At 44.4% G+C, this 16,264-nt stretch overlaps 1 protein-coding gene across 1 annotated transcript in view; it reads left to right on the top strand.

The window, feature by feature from the left end:
• The first annotated feature begins 1,362 nt into the window (after positions 1-1,362).
• Positions 1,363-16,264, top strand: part of LOC126424587 (potassium voltage-gated channel protein eag-like) — an 88,694-nt gene continuing 73,792 nt past the window's right edge. The window contains exon 1 of the mRNA XM_050087329.1: positions 1,363-1,378. Within this exon, the coding sequence (XP_049943286.1) occupies positions 1,363-1,378 (16 nt within the window). The remainder of the gene's footprint in view (positions 1,379-16,264) is intronic.

Here is a 16,264-nt window from a genome sequence, read left to right as displayed (position 1 = left end):
TGCACAGGCCAAACCAGCTGGCTCACTGGGCACTTCTACCACTGAGAACACCCACTGGGTCATTCCAGCTGTATTGACAACCCTTGCTGGTCTATCATATCTCGAAGCTGCCTGTGTTATTTGTCTGGGTGGAAGCACAGAACTTTATGCTATGGGCAAATGGCGCTATCTACACTGTATAGTCTGATGCTTGGCTCCTAGATGCCACTCATGGAGACATGCCAACTTTGCCATAATTAGTCATCCACAGTACTGGTTTCAGCCTGTGCAGCCCTTGGCTTGTGGTGTAGGCCATACAGTACATAGCCACGTCCAGCTGCCTCACAGCGGGGCACCACACACTGGGTCAGCACAGCTGGCTCAATGAACCTGGTCAGCCTGTCACATCTCCACCCTCTCCTTGTTCTGTCTGGGTGAAAGAACAGCCCCAGCTGCCAGAAGGTGCACTGAAATACAGGCACATGGTGCGACCTGCACCATACAGGCTGCTGCTCTATCCCAATATCCCACTCATTAGGACATACTGTCAAACCCAGAATTAGACACAGTGCTAGTTTCAGCACAATCGGCCCTTGCCTTGTGGCATGGCCTGTATGGTACACTGGTCAGCGACATTGGCTTACTGGACTCTGCTGCTGAACACAACACGTCGTGTCTAGAAAACTGAAAAATGGTTTTCCTAGAGCTGTACTTATAAAATTACTTTTTTGTAAATGGAAACAATAACGGTATTGTCAGTTTCGTTATTGGCTATTGAGATGACCCACCTCACTGGCCTGTCAGTTCTCCAGCTTGTTCAGGTTCTTGCTGACATACAACCATAGTGCCATTTGCTGGAGGTCGCGCCACATCTAATTCTCTTTGATTAACACCACCACTTACTCATTGTCATACAGGCTCCTTCTGCACTCTAATATCCTCCTCCTTGGGACTGAGTGTGGCGCCACAATTATAACCCTCAGCGTTGGTTTGAACTTGATCAGGGTCTGCTTCACAGTCTGATATAAATGGCATTCAGGATACACTGGAGTTGCCAGTCTCTACAGCTGAGTACAACCCGTAGATTCTTCAAATTGTTAATTTCCAGAATTCGTAATCAAAGATATAGCAGTGGAATTGGGTTGATGCACCTTGTTGCCCTTGGGGTTTTTGCTTATGTGAAGATTTAAAACCAATCAGTCATGAGAGCGCATGACACGGTCGACAATGCCACTTGATGGGTGTTGTACAAGCTCCTGCTTGTCTCTGACATCCAACTTACATGGTCATACCATGACACCATAGTGGCCTATGCTTGATAGTCTTGTCCAGACAGGCCAGCCCACCTGGCTCGTCAGACTCCATAGCTGACTGCCACCCACGATGTCAGCCTGGACACGTAGAAACATCCAGCCAACCAATCACTTCCAATACCTGCCTCGGTTCTAATATGAGAGGAATTGCAGTTCCACCGGCGAGTTGGTGGATTCTGTTCGGCTCTGACAGCCCACTCTTGGAGACACATCGCAGTCCGCACAATCAGTGGAAACTGATCAACCAATACTTCATGGCCTAGCTCCTATGACAGCCCATTTAGTTTAGTGGAGTCTGCAGTTTACTCTGGCTGGGTTGACTGTCTTTTCTGCTATGTCAATTCTCTGGATCGCCAGGTGGCTATTCTGTGGGCCAGCCTGTTCCCTCTATTACATTACGTTCTGTGTCCTTATACATGAGGCCCTATATTTATCTTCCTTTATTGTTATTTTGATGAACTATGCTGGGGCATTATTTCTGGACTGGGCTCTTCACTCTGCAATGGTTTATGTACCGTTATGAAACTCCCCAGCAGTTGAGTGTACGCCAGACCAGGATTCGCACCAGGAATTCAACCTTTCATGTGCAATGGTCTTAGAAACTGAGCTATCCAGGCAAGACACAAACTTACAGCTTTACTTCCGCCTTCTCACTCCTATCTCCCAACTTCACAGAAGTTTTCCGGCATAACTTGAAGGACTAGCACTCCAAGATGAAAGAGTGTTGCCAATAAACGGTTTAGTCATTGCCTGCGAGAGACATTGAGACATTTTCGACTGACAGTATAGTGTACAACTTCAATCTAGCAGGAAGTTTTCTACTCATCGACAGCTTAGCGGCGGTTTCTGTGAATTTTCAAGCTTGCATGCTCCACTGTAATTCAACTAATTTCTTTTTTTTTCATTCGTTTTCTTATGTTGAGCTCGAAGAACTTCTTAGCCGAGATGGCTATAAAAACTTTATTGTAGATAAAACTAAGTTACCATCTTCAGAGCATCATAAAGATTTGTATTTACCCTTATGAAGATCTGAAGATGATGACTTCGTTTTACCGAAACCGGTTATCTACAATAAAGTTTTTATAGTGATCTTGGCTAAGAAACTTGTCCTCCTAAGTAACTTTTTTTACCTCTAGATAGTTACAGAATCCACATAGATATTTTTAATAATTAAAAAAGAGTTTGTGGCAGCAATGGAAATTACTTCAGAGAGATTCTTCAAATTGTACTCGTTAACTTCCAGACATCTTAATCAAAGATATAGCAGTGGAACTGGGTTCTTGTAGGAAGGAAGCGACTATAATCACGATATATACTACGGATCAAATAGCAGACAACACCTAGGAGTGACATTTCGCCTATTAATTTTAGTATGTTAACCGTGCTCGGGTGGGAACGGGGAGCTGTAACCAGAACACAAAGCACTTTGGGTTGACCACCTGCAATATCCTCTTTGTGGCACTAAGTTCGCCAGGTTGGCGTAGGGATGTGAAAAACCGCTCGGTTAAAACCGGTACCAGTATTTAAAATCTGGTTAACCGGTATTTTTCGACATTTGTTTGGTATCGGTTGCAATGGTTTTTTTCACTAATAACAGGATAAAAATTGTCATGTCAATCTTGCCATAAAAGTAGTGCCAAAACTTTTTGTTTTTAAATAAAACTCTTTTTATAAAGTACTATAAATATTTATTTGTAAAATTTCCATTGTTTTGAAATATTGGATTATTGTAGAAACTGAGAAAACTACTAGTACTATTTTAATAACAACGCCAATAGTTAGAAATTAGAAACAAACTTATGGTATAAGAATCGACACATAATTGCAAAGACAATAGTGTACTTGAAGCCGTGTGGCGTAACGTATTAGATGCTACGCGTGTACTTGCAGTTTGCAGACTTGCCCCGCACCTGACCGATACATTAGTGTCTCGCAGTCATCTTCGGGTTTCAGTGATATTAAACAATGGTACTGTCCTCTGTTTGTGGATGTATTTTGCGAAGTGCTGTAGGAATGAAGTGCAATGCACCATTTGCTTTAAAAGCAAGGAGGCACAACAAACTTGTGGCGTCATACAAGGAAAAACATTCATAATGTTTCTTGGAGAAGAAGGTACACTATGTGATCAAAAGTATCCGGACACATGGCTGAAAATGACAGGTTTGTGGCATCCTCCATCGGTAATGCCGGAATTCAATATGGTGTTAGCCCATCTTTAGCTTGATGATAACTTCCACTTTCGCAGGCATACGTTCAATCAGGTGCTGGAAGGTTACTTGTGGAAGGGCAGCCCATTTCCACGGAGTGCTGGACTGAGGAGAGGTATCGATGTCTGTCGGTGAGGCCTGACACCAAGTTCCTAAACGTTCCAAAGGTATTCTATAGGATTCAGGTCAGAACTCTGTGCAGGCCAGTCCGTTACAGGGATGTTATTGTCGTGTAATCACTCCGCTACAGAACGTGCATTATGAACACGTGCTCGATCGTGTTGAAAGAAGCAATCGTCATCCCCGATTTGCTCTGTGACAGTGGGACACAAGAAGGTGCTTAAAACATCAATATAGGCCGGTGCTGTGATAGTTCCATGCAAGACAAGGGGTGCACACCCCTCCATGAAAAACACACCACACTATAACACCACCATCCCCGAATTTTATTGTTGGCATTACACACGCTGACAGATGACGTTCACCGGGCATTCGCCATACCCACACCCTGCCATCGGATCGCCACATTGTGTACCGTGATTCGTCATTCCACACCGCGTTTTTCAATTGTTCAATCGTCCAATGTTTACGGTCCTTACACCACGCGACGCGTCGTTTGGCATTTACCGGCGTGATGTGTGGTTTATGAGCAGCCGCTCGACCATGAAATCCAAGTTTTCTCACCTCCCGCCTAACTGTCATAGAACTTGCTGTGACTCCTGATGCATTTTGGAATTCCTGTGTGATGGTCTGAATAGATATTCTGAATAGATATCTGCTTATTACACATTACGACCCTCTTCAACTGTCGGCGGTCTCTGTCAGTCAACAGACGAGGTCGGCCTGAACGCTTTTGTGCTGTACGTGTCCCTTCACGTTTCCACTTCACTATCACATCGGAAACAGTAAACCTAGGGATGTTCATGAGTGTGGAAGCCTCGCGTACAGACGTTTGACACAAGTGACATCCAATCACCTGACAACGTGCCATGTCCGTGAGTTCCGCGGAGCGCTCGATTCTGCTCCCTCACGATGCCTAATGACTACTGAGGTCGCTGATATCGAGTACCTGCCAGTAGGTGGCAGCAAAATACACCTAATGTGACAAAACGTATATTTTTGGGGGTGTCCGGATACTTCTGATCACGTAGTCCAACTATCGTTGATGTACCTAAATGTTATTGACGAGCCGGCCCAAGTGGCCGTGCGGTTAAAGGCGCTGCAGTCTGGAACCGCAAGACCACTACGGTCGCAGGTTCGAATCCTGCCTCGGGCATGGATGTTTGTGATGTCCTTAGGTTAGTTAGGTTTAACTAGTTCTAAGTTCTATGGGACTAATGACCTCAGCAGTTGAGTCCCATAGTGCTCGGAGCCATTTGAACCATTTGTTATTGACGTTTTATAAACTGGGGATGATAACTGACCCTCAATTTTGTGGTTACTTCAGTGTGACAAACTGACGCCCTCTAGAAGTGACGATACAGTGAAGTCATCGACTTGTGACCTTTCGCCCTCGTTGTCGGGACAATGAGACAGATTTCTGTCACAGCCTCAGCGCCGTATCGATCGTGATCACATACTCCTTCGCCTTCATTAAAACTTTCCAATCTTTGTTGAAACTCTACGTTTATTACTAGAAACAATAGAAATAAAAAATTTAAAACCAGTTATTTTGAGCGGTTTTAATAGCCGGGCGAAAAGAACTGGAGTATCCGAAAACCGGTTGTTTCAGTTATAGCCGCCATCCCTTGGTTGGCTTGCCAGGAGGGAAAAAGTAATCAAAATTATCCCAAGCGCTGCATGCTACAACACACAGCTATGCACATCAAGACTGTCAACACTATCTTTTCTTAATGTTTGCTTATTACGCACCAAAATATTGATATTTATAGATCAGTACTGGACAGATACAGGTAGAAACTCGCCCAACCACTGAGTACAAAAAAGTCACATACGAGCTTATGAATCGCAACATCTCCGGTAGTGTCAGTGTGCACTGTCTCATACCACGAGAAACTGTACTTGAAGTTAAAGAAGCGTCCGATGTCTCAAAGAGGAATAGCTGCTCTTTCCTCATTACCTATTTAGGTGCACAGGATCATTCAAAAACTCCCTTCACATCTCTCTGTTCACTAGTTTTGTCCTTTATTGGCATAAGAACATGGGTGGAAATAATTACTTTTACACACTGCCAGACCAAAACCAGTGGAAAGCAGAAGACAAGATCGAACAAGTACGTACCTTCAAACAGATATTTAAATTATTAGAGTTGCAATTCTCTGCGCCAGGTAGGGCAACCACCAGAGTACATTAGTGTTCTTCGTGCTTAGTGGATCGAGCGAGGTGGCGCAGTGGTTAGCACACTAGACTCGCATTCGGGAGGACGGCCGTTTAAATCCGTGTCCTGCCGTCCTGATTTTGGCTTCCTGTGATTTCCCTAAGTCCCTTCAGGCAAGCCGGGATGCTTCCTTTGAAAGGGCACGGACAATTTCCTTTCCCACCCTTCTCTATCCCATGGGACTGATGACCTCGCTGTTTGGTCCCTTCTTACAGATCAACCAACGAACCGTGTTTAGTGGCATTACTAGCCCTACTAGAGTATATAACGGGCGTGGCAAGCGTAGAATGTTGAGTGACCGCTGTGAAAGACACGGAGTCTCCGCGTACACGTTTGAGACAGTGTTATCAGCACTTGACGTAGTAGGGTAGGAAACTGATTGTGGGCCTCCATTTGGGGCATTCAGACGTGACAGTGATGATCGAGTGCATGGGAACGTGAGCCCAGGCACACTAATCATCAAATTCTGAACACCACAAGCGGGAACCGCTGTATCGTGCTCCGTGCACATCGTACCACATTCACATTTGCACTGAAATCAGAGTACAAATAACGGCCTTGCTGCAGTCTTCTGCACAATCCCACATCACTGTTCTAAGACAGCTGGATTAGGGAATTGCTGTGCAACGCGTAGGCTACCGTTAACATCAAATGGTTCAAATGGCTCTGAGCACTATAGGACTTAACAGCTGAGGTCATCAGTCCCCTAGAACTTAGAACTACTTAAACCTAACTAACCTAAGGACATCACACACATCCATGCCCGAGGCAGGATTCGAACTTGCGACCGTAGCGGTCGCGCGGTTCCAGACTGAAGCGCCTAGAGCCGCTCGGCCACATGGCCGGCGTTAACATCACATCACAAACGGCTCCATTTGGAGTGTTGCCTTCACCATAACGCATGGACTCCTGATGAATGGCGTCGCACTGTGCTCGGCGATGAATCGTGGTTCTGCACTATCCCAGATTACTACAGTATGGTGGCGACTTCGTTAGAGATCCCATTCTTTCAATGTCGTGCAAAAGTATAGCGATGACGCCATGGTGTGAGGAAACATGTGGTATGATTTCAGGTAGTGACCACTGCACAACGGTACTTCACGGACATCGAGCGTCCGCATGTGCTACTTCCCATGCGACTGTATTGTGTGGCATTTTTCAACAGGACAATGCTCGTCCACATGCGGCACATGTCCCTATGAACTGTCAGCTTGACGTTTATGTACTCCCATGCCCAGCAAGATTTCCAGACCTGTCCCTGAAAGGATGTGTGTGTCACTAGTTCGGTTGTCAACTCCGCTGTAGGATGTCAAGGAGCAACTACAACGGCTGTGGGCCAGCTTGTCCCAGAACGTGGTGCAGCGGCTTTATAACACCGATCTCAACGGAATCAGTGCAAGCATCCTGGCCAGAGGAGATGTAACGTCCTACTGATAAGTGGGCTCATGCTGTCAAGTTTTATGTAAATTAGGCAAGATTGTGTAATCACTGAAATACAAGGGCAGTTCAATAAGTAATGCAACACTTTTTTTCTGAAACAGGGGTTGTTTTATTCAGCATTGAAATACACCAGGTTATTCCCCAATCTTTTAGCTACACAACACTATTTTTCAACGTAATCTCCATTCAATGGTACGGCCTTACGCCACCTTGAAATGAGGGCCTGTATGCCTGCACGGTACCATTCCACTGGTCGATGTCGGAGCCAACGTCGTACTGCATCAATAACTTCTTCATCATCCGCGTAGTGCCTCCCACGGATTGCGTCCTTCATTGGGCCAAACATATGGAAATCCGACGGTGCGAGATCGGGGCTGTAGGATGCATGAGGAAGAACAGTCCACTGAAGTTTTGTGAGCTCCTCTCGGGTGCGAAGACTTGTGTGAGGTCTTGCGTTGTCATGAAGAAGGAGAAGTTCGTTCAGATTTTTGTGACTACGAACGTGCTGAAGTCGTTTCTTCAATTTCTGAAGAGTAGCACAATACACTTCAGAGTTGATCGTTTGACCATGGGGAAGGACATCGAACAGAATAACCCCTTCAGGGTCCCAGAAGACTGTAACCATGACTTTACCGGCTGAGGGTATGGCTTTAAACTTTTTCTTGGTAGGGGAGTGGGTGTGGCGCCACTATATTGATTGCCATTTTGTTTCAGGTTCGAAGTGATGAACCCATGTTTCATCGCCTGTAACAATCTTTGACAAGAAATTGTCACCCTCAGCCACATGACGAGCAAGCAATTCTGCACAGATGGTTCTCCTTTGCTCTTTATGGTGTTCGGTTAGACAACGAGGGACCCAGCGGGAACAAACCTTTGAATATCCCAGCTGGTGAACAATTGTGACAGCACTACCAACAGAGATGTCAAGTTGAGCACTGAGTTGTTTGATGGTGATCCGTCGATCATCTCGAACGAGTGTGTTCGGACGCTCCGCCATTGCAGGAGTCACAGCTGTGCACGGCCGGCCCGCACGCGGGAGATCAGACAGTCTTGCTTGACCTTGCGGCGATGATGACACACGCTTTGCCCAACGACTCACCGTGCTTTTGTCCACTGCCAGATCACCGTAGACATTCTGCAAGCGCCTATGAATATCTGAGATGCCCTGGTTTTCCGCCAAAAGAAACTCGATCACTGCCCGTTGTTTGCAACGCACATCTGTTACAGACGCCATTTTAACAGCCCCGCATAGCACTGCCACCTGTCGGAAGTCAATGAAACTATAGGAGACGAAGCGGGAATGTTTGAAAATATTCCACATGAAATTTCCGGTTTTTTCAACCAAAATTGGCCGAGAAAAAAAATGTGTTGCATTACTTATTGAACTGCCCTCGTAATAACACATATCCTCTGAACGGGTCAAGAATCCTTTCTTTTCCTCCTCCCCTTTCTGGGTGCATCACTTTCTTGTCAGATGGGGTAGCTACTAAGTGAATAAATATTTATGTCACTGGTAACAGATATGCCAAATGAGATGAGAGGTGTTGTGGGAGACTGAAGCTTAGAATCTGGCTGTGAAAGTGGTCTAACGGCGCCACCAGGAGTGGCCATCGATAACGGCGTAAGGTCAGAATTATACAGACGGTAACAGCTTCCAAACTGAGTATTTTGAAATAAGATACCAACAGTCAGAAACGAATATTTCAAGCAGTATGGTGTCTTGAATGAACAATGCCCGAGAGGCATGTTTCTGTACATTGCTTGCATTTCAAACAAATCACCGACTGTGGTATCGAACCCGGAAGAAATACAATCGTCTGTGACGTGGATATTACCACCGTTTACAGTTCACGACTGGCTTTCGCAGATGGATCACTTAATTATGGAGGTACCGGACATGCCTTCAGTCTATGGTGCAGCAGGATGTAATGGCCGGAAGATAGAATGAAGGTTTCGCAAACTGATCCTCGTCGCCTGCTCCACTTCATAAACAATCCAGTAACACCTGCTCCTCAACCCACACTTCGTTAGAGAATAGAAATCCCACGAATAAACAGCTTCTGGGTAATTAATGCTCCATTTTAAGAAAAGATAATCTTTCACGCATGTCAGTGTTACGACGTCTTCTCCTGAACTACATGTCGTATAATGATATAATTTTGTAGGTATATTCATTGGTGTACGTGGATACCGTCTCCAAAATGTCACGAAGAGTGTTAGTAGTAGACAAGCAATAAGTTAAAAAGTCATACCTGATGCTTAGAGTTTAGTGCAAGAACAACGAAAATGTAGTAGTCGATAAACTTCTATCGTTTCTTTATTTTTTGGGGGGACGTCAAAAGTGTCGCAATAGTTTGAAATTGTGAGTAAAGTCTGCTGGAAGTCACTAAGAACTCTCCAACCCAAATACTGGATGATAACAGTGTGATGAGTTTGCGCGTCGTGTGTCACAATATCGTCTAACAAAATTTCTAACTTAATTACTTGACTTATTGTGAGTTATGCGGTCACGATCTGTCAGATTCCTGTCCACCCATGTCACTCAACTCTGTTCCACAACCGGCAGTTCAGACTGTTCGCGCATCGCCGGCCGGGGTGGCTGAGCGGTTCTAGGCGCTACAGTCTGGAACCGCGCGACCGCTACGGTCGCAGGTTCGAATCCTGCCTCGGGCATGGATGTGTGTGATGTCCTTAGGTTAGTTAGGTTTAAGTAGTTCTAAGTTCTAGGGGACTGATGACCTCAGATCTTAAGTCCCATAGTGCTCAGAGACGTTTGTACCACTTTTTGTTTGCGCATCGCCCAAAACTGAGAAGACCAGCCGGGATCCGACTCGATATTCTACCGAAGGACTTCCAACAGACGGTGTTAGTGGGTGTTCCTAAAGCTCCCTCTCGACACACCGCATGGGCTGTACCCTGTCCTGTGAGACGGATGGACCTCTTTTGTGGACCCAAGAAGGATGCTGATGCTACTCTTCTCCGACAAATCTTCCTTTCAGTCCTCCGCAATTATTGTGATTCGGCATTCATCTACAGAGATGGATTGAAAGTAAACGACAGGGTCGGTTACGCTTTTGCACAAGCGAGGGGACACGAGAAGCACTGTGTGCAGAGTGCCTGCAGCGTACGCACTGCAGAGTTGGTTTCCATCTCTCAGGCTTTGTGGTAGGTCATATCCCAGACCACGACAAACTTTCTGAACTGTAGCAATTTCCTGAGTTGCTTAAAATGCGTAATCCTGTGCTACCCAAAAAATTGTTTTGTCGCCAGCATCCAGGACTTACTGGCTGACTTCTGCAGCTCTGGAAAGACAGTGACCATATAGACACTCCAGGAAATGAACTCGCCGCCCGTCTAGCTAAAGATGCATCTACGGGAAATCAATTTGACGTCGGGATACTGGGCATATACTTAAGATTACAAATTCGACACAATATTTTGAGGCTCTGAGAATTGCAATGGCAGGATACTAGGACCTAAAACAAGTTGAGAGCGATTAAAAGGTCTACTAAGGTAGTAAGTTCCTATAGGACCAAACTGCTGAGGTCATCGATCTCTGGGCTTGCACACTATTTCATCTACATCTACATACATACTCCGCAATCCACCATACGGTGAGTGGCGGAGGGTACCTCGTACCACAACTAGCATCTTCTCTCCCTGTTCCAGTCCTAAACAGAACGAGGGAAAAGTGACTGCCTATATGCCTCTGTACGAGCCCTAAACTCTCTTATCTTATCTTTGCGGTCTTTCCGCGAAATGTAAGTTGGCGGCAGTAAACTTGTACTGCAGTCGGCCTCAAATGCTGGTTCTCTAAATTTCCTCAGTAGCGATTCACGAAAAGAACGCCTCCTTTCCTTCAGAGACTCCCACTCGAGTTCCTGAAGCATTTCCGTAACACTCGCGTGATGATCAAACCTACCAGTAACAAATCTAGTAGCCCGCCTCTGAATTGCTTCTATGTCCTCCCTAAATCCTACCTGATAGGGATCCCAAACGCTCCAGCAGTACTCAAGAATAGGTCGTATTAGTGTTTTATAAGCGGTCTCCTTTCCAGATGAACCACATCTTCCCAAAATTCTACCAATGAACCGAAGACGACTATCCGCCTTCCCCACAACTGCCATTACATGCTTGTCCCACTTCATATCGCTCTGCAATGTTACGCCCAAATATTTAATCGACGTGACTGTGTCAAGCGCTACACTACTAATGGAGTATTCAAACATTACAGGACTCTTTTTCCTATTCATCTGCATTAATTTACGTTTATCTATATTTAGAGTTAGCTGCCATTTTTTACACCAATCACAAATCCTGTCCAAGTCATCTTGTATCCTCCTACAGTCACTCAACGACGACACCTTCCCGTACACCACAGCATCGTCAGCAATCTTAAACTAACTTACGCTATGGACAACACACGTACCCTTGCCCGAGGAAGGACTCGAACCTCCGACGGGGCCAGCCCCGCGAACCTTGGCTAGGCGCCTGAGACCCCGCGGCTACCCAGCGCGGGAGGCCCACTAAGGTGCGGCGTTTTTCCACGTCTCTCGGACTACGTGTCGGCCACACGAGACTCAACCACGAGTTCCTTTTTCGCCAGGAGGCTGCTCCTCACAGCAACTGCAGTGATCTACTGACAACTGCGCACTCTCTTGCTGCGTGTGCGCTGCTGGCCGATCTGCGGCACACTCTCAGCTTGCCAACCTCACTACCTCAGAAGCTTGCGGATGACGTGACAAGCATCAAAGTGCTGCATTTCCTGAGGGAGAGCAGATTTTACTCTAACCTATACTGCTCTTCCACTTCCAGTGTTGGGGCGGTTGTGGGGGCGAAAGCCTCCCCCTGTGGCGGGTACCCACCAAGCGACCGCAGATTATTTCCCCTCTCACCTTGTTGTGTCTTTAGACCTTCTGCAAAATACTGCCTCGATGTCTATTTCCTTTTACTTATCGTGTTACAACTACTGTCACGCCCTTTTAAACTCTTTGACCTGCTTATATAGTCATGGGGACATGGAATGCAGTTGTAAGGGAAGGAGTAGAAGAAAATTTATAGCAGAATATAGGCTTGGGACCAGGAAAACTGCTGAGGTTATCGGTCTCTAGACTTACACACTACTTAAACTAACTTATGCTAAGAACAAGACACACATCCATGCACGAGGGAGGACTCGAACCTCTGGCGGTAGGGGCCGCGCTGTCCGTGACTTGGCGCCTCAAACCGCGCGGCCACTCCGCGCGGCTGCACCAGTTCAAGTGGAGACATTCGAGCATCTGCCTTTTAGTCCTGATCTCTCCTCACGCTATTATCGCACCTTCGGTTCCTTAACCCTAGGATGCATATACAGGGCCTCCGAGGCCCTTGTATGTCTTCATTAAAAAAAAAAAAAAAACTGTAATTGTTTGTTTGATTTCAAACTGCTTTCTAGTACTCTTTCACTAACACTGTGACATTCCTTCTATCAAGTCAGAACGATATACCTTTTTAAGTTTTTTGTATAATTCAATACGTTTACCCATACACTGTGAATGCATAAGCAGGGCTTCAAAAGCCTCACACATTTATAAATGTTCTTTAGCCTGTATTGTCTTCCACATTTGTTTGGGAGCAATTATTAGTTCAACAGTAACTGTAGTGGTACTTCCAGCAACAGGAATGCCAACAGCAGCAGTAGCTGTAGTAGTAATAGTATAAGTAAAAAATAATACACACTACTTTCACATATTGGCGATGTCGGTGTATTATTGATCTTTTTGCTATCAAATGTTTTATTATTGCATAGTATTGTTATCGTGTGCTGCTCTTGTCAGCCTCATTGTTACTGTAGTTGTGCAAATGCTGCTAATTTTGAAAGTGTTGTGGCTCAGCGGTTTGAAGAAGATGATTCTTCCGAGGAAGGAAATATTTTTGAAGATGCAAGTAGTGAAGAATAAGCCAATGAACCTGCAGATGTGAATACTGAGGCAGATGACAGTCCTTCCGATAATATTACTTCATGAGAGCCTGAAAATGAAGAACCACCACAAAAAGGTATAGAAGACGACACATACATTAGTCGGAATGGAACGATTTGGAAATTAGAAATATCGTAAAGAAGGCACCTGATCCAGCCTGTGGTTTGAAAACCTGTAAACCTAACTTTAACTAACTTACGATAAGGACAACACACATACCCTTGCCCGAGGAAGGACTCCTGGGACTATTTCATCTCCAAGGAAATACTAGAGGAAATCATCAACTGCACAAATATTGAAGGCATAAGAGTCGCTGCTTTACGTGGTAAAACGTGGAAAAACGTCTTCTTTTCTGAAATGGAGAGTTTTCTTGGTCTTTTACTGCTTTCTTGTGTTGCGAAGAGTTGGGATGTCGCTATTAGAGAATTATTCTTGGATGAAAGGGCAAATTCTACATATAAGGCCACAATGTCAGCAAATAGATTTGAGGATATAAGGAGAATGATTAGATTTGATGACAGGCGTACCCGTGAAGCTCGATCTGAAGATGACAAACTTGCAGCTGTTTGCTATGTATGGGAACTATTTCTTGACAAGTGTAGAAATAGAATAGAATGATTCCCAATGATTGGCTCACAGTTGACGAACAGCTAGTCCCAGTACGTGGAAGATGCAGCTTCACCCAGTATATGCCCTCTAAACCAGCCAAGTATGGCATAAAAATATATTGGTTGTGTGACGCTACATCGGCATATGCTTTAGACAGAATTGTTTACACGGGAAGGAAGCCTCATGAACCTATTCAGAAAAATCTTGGGTTTAATGTGGTGAAAGATCTTGCTAAAAGCATTGAAGGATCATCAAAAAATATTACTGTTGACAACTTCTTTACTAATGTGCAGCTGGCAGAAGAGATGCTTCAGAAGCAAATTACAGTGGTGGGAACAATCGTACAAAATAAACCAGAAATTCCTAATTAGATGAAACCATCTGCCTCAAGAGCGATTCATTCCTCTTTGTTTGCATTTAGAGGTGACATTACAACGGTGAGTTATGTTCCCAAAAAAGAAAAAGTCTGTAGTTATCATTTGCACAATGCATCACTACAGAAACATTGATGAAACTCATGCAAAAAAGAAACCAGATATAATAACGTTCTATAACGCTACGAAGGGTGAAGTAGATCAAATGGACCAGAAAATTCTTCATTACACTTGCAAGAGACAAACAAGAAGATCGTCGTTTGCATTATGGGTGAATATTATGGGCATCGCAGCAATGAACATCTGACATACCATAGTGGAAGAAGTCATAAAAGGCGTTTGTTCCTAAGAGATTTAGCAGAAGAAATGGTAAGACCACTAATGGAACTTCGTATTCAGATCCCTAATCTTCCAAAGAAAATCGTTTATGCCATGCAAAGATGTGGTGATCAAAAAAATGTCATATTGCCGAACCAACTACCTGTTTCAGGAAAAAGAAGAAGATGCAATTATTGTCCATATAATAAACACAGGAAAAGTGCTATGACATGCATTAAGTGTAAAACCAACATTTGTAATGAACATAGTGGCGTTCTTTGTGCTTCTTCTTTGTCACATGTTGAAAACTAAGGAAAATGCAATTTTATGTGAACAATGAATAATAACTTTTTGTCAAAATATTGCCTATATACATAATATTGTGAATAATGAGTATGTTTTAATTGAAGAAATTGGATGTAATAAATGTTATAAAATGCAAACTGCAACTTATAAGTGAATTAATAAAATCATTTGTATATGTTGTATGTAAGTGGATGTAACAAATAAAAATTCACTGTTAGAGTTTTTTTAAAAAAATTAATAAAATGTTAATCAGGCCCAACAGATCCTGATACGGTATCTCAGGAATCTTTCAATATGACAATAAATTTGACAGAAATAAATTTAACTCCAAAGAATGATAATATGAAAACAGGAAAATTTTAAATTAGGGCAGGGCCTTGGAGGCCCTGCATATGCATTTATGTGTGTTTTCGGCACCATGCATCCTAGGGTTAAAAAGAAACGCTTTAAAGGGTCCAAGATTCATGCCTGACGAAGAAGTGCGGCAGGCAGCTACGGACTTCTTCACGTGGCAGGACACGCTGGTTCACCAAACGGGTGACTTCAACCTGGTGCATCGGTAGGGTGATTGTCTCATTGCTGACGATGATTTTCCTTGACTGGCATACCAATTCTGGACTGTGTGGCCTTCGAACGGAAACTTTCTCATGGCCCCTTGCACGATACTATACTCCGTTTGTCTTAACAATAAACCTCATTTAAACGCTACACTGTGTATTTTTCCGCCTTTGATGGAACCTAATTGGATTTCGTTCACGTGTGGAAACTAATTGGATTTCGTTCACGTGGAGAGGAAGCCACTGTCTAGATTACAGTCGACTACGATAATGAGGATGCGTTTTATCGTGTGCATTACGTGCACACCGACTCGGCGTTGATAAGGGCAACAGCTTTTCCGGCTCATTTAACCTGGACAGCGCTCGCCAGGCCGAGTAATCGGCTGACCTGCGTGATGTGAACAGTTGCAGTAATGACGTAAAAAGAGACGAGCAGAGAACAAAATAGCTTGGAATGTCGTTTAATTTTTAAACAGATGGATATAATATGTGACAAAGCTCAGGCGACACGCGTCTTAGGTGGCCTGACGGAAAACAGAACAGGCCCTCGATCTTAGCTAACATAGTAATACAATTAGAAACAACAGTGATGAAAATTTCTGACTACGATATGGATAAGTTTTCTGCATCAGCTATGCGTGGCAATAAGCGCACTGCTGATTTCCCATGTAATTAGATATTCAAGCCACTGAAGGTATTGCACTCAATCGTTTTGTAATCTCTGAACTCCTTCCGTATCGGACTCCTGGGAATACATTTCAGTGCTGCTGCGTTGATAACGAGGCGATCAGCAGCAGAATCCCAAGTCACCAAAAAGTCCACATTTGCTCCTCCTTTTTTATGACGTACTGTTCCGCATTTTG

This window comes from Schistocerca serialis, chromosome 10 (genome assembly GCF_023864345.2).
Source record: "Schistocerca serialis cubense isolate TAMUIC-IGC-003099 chromosome 10, iqSchSeri2.2, whole genome shotgun sequence".
Lineage (NCBI taxonomy): Eukaryota > Metazoa > Arthropoda > Insecta > Orthoptera > Acrididae > Schistocerca > Schistocerca serialis.
This window is presented reverse-complemented; position numbering and strand designations above follow the sequence as displayed.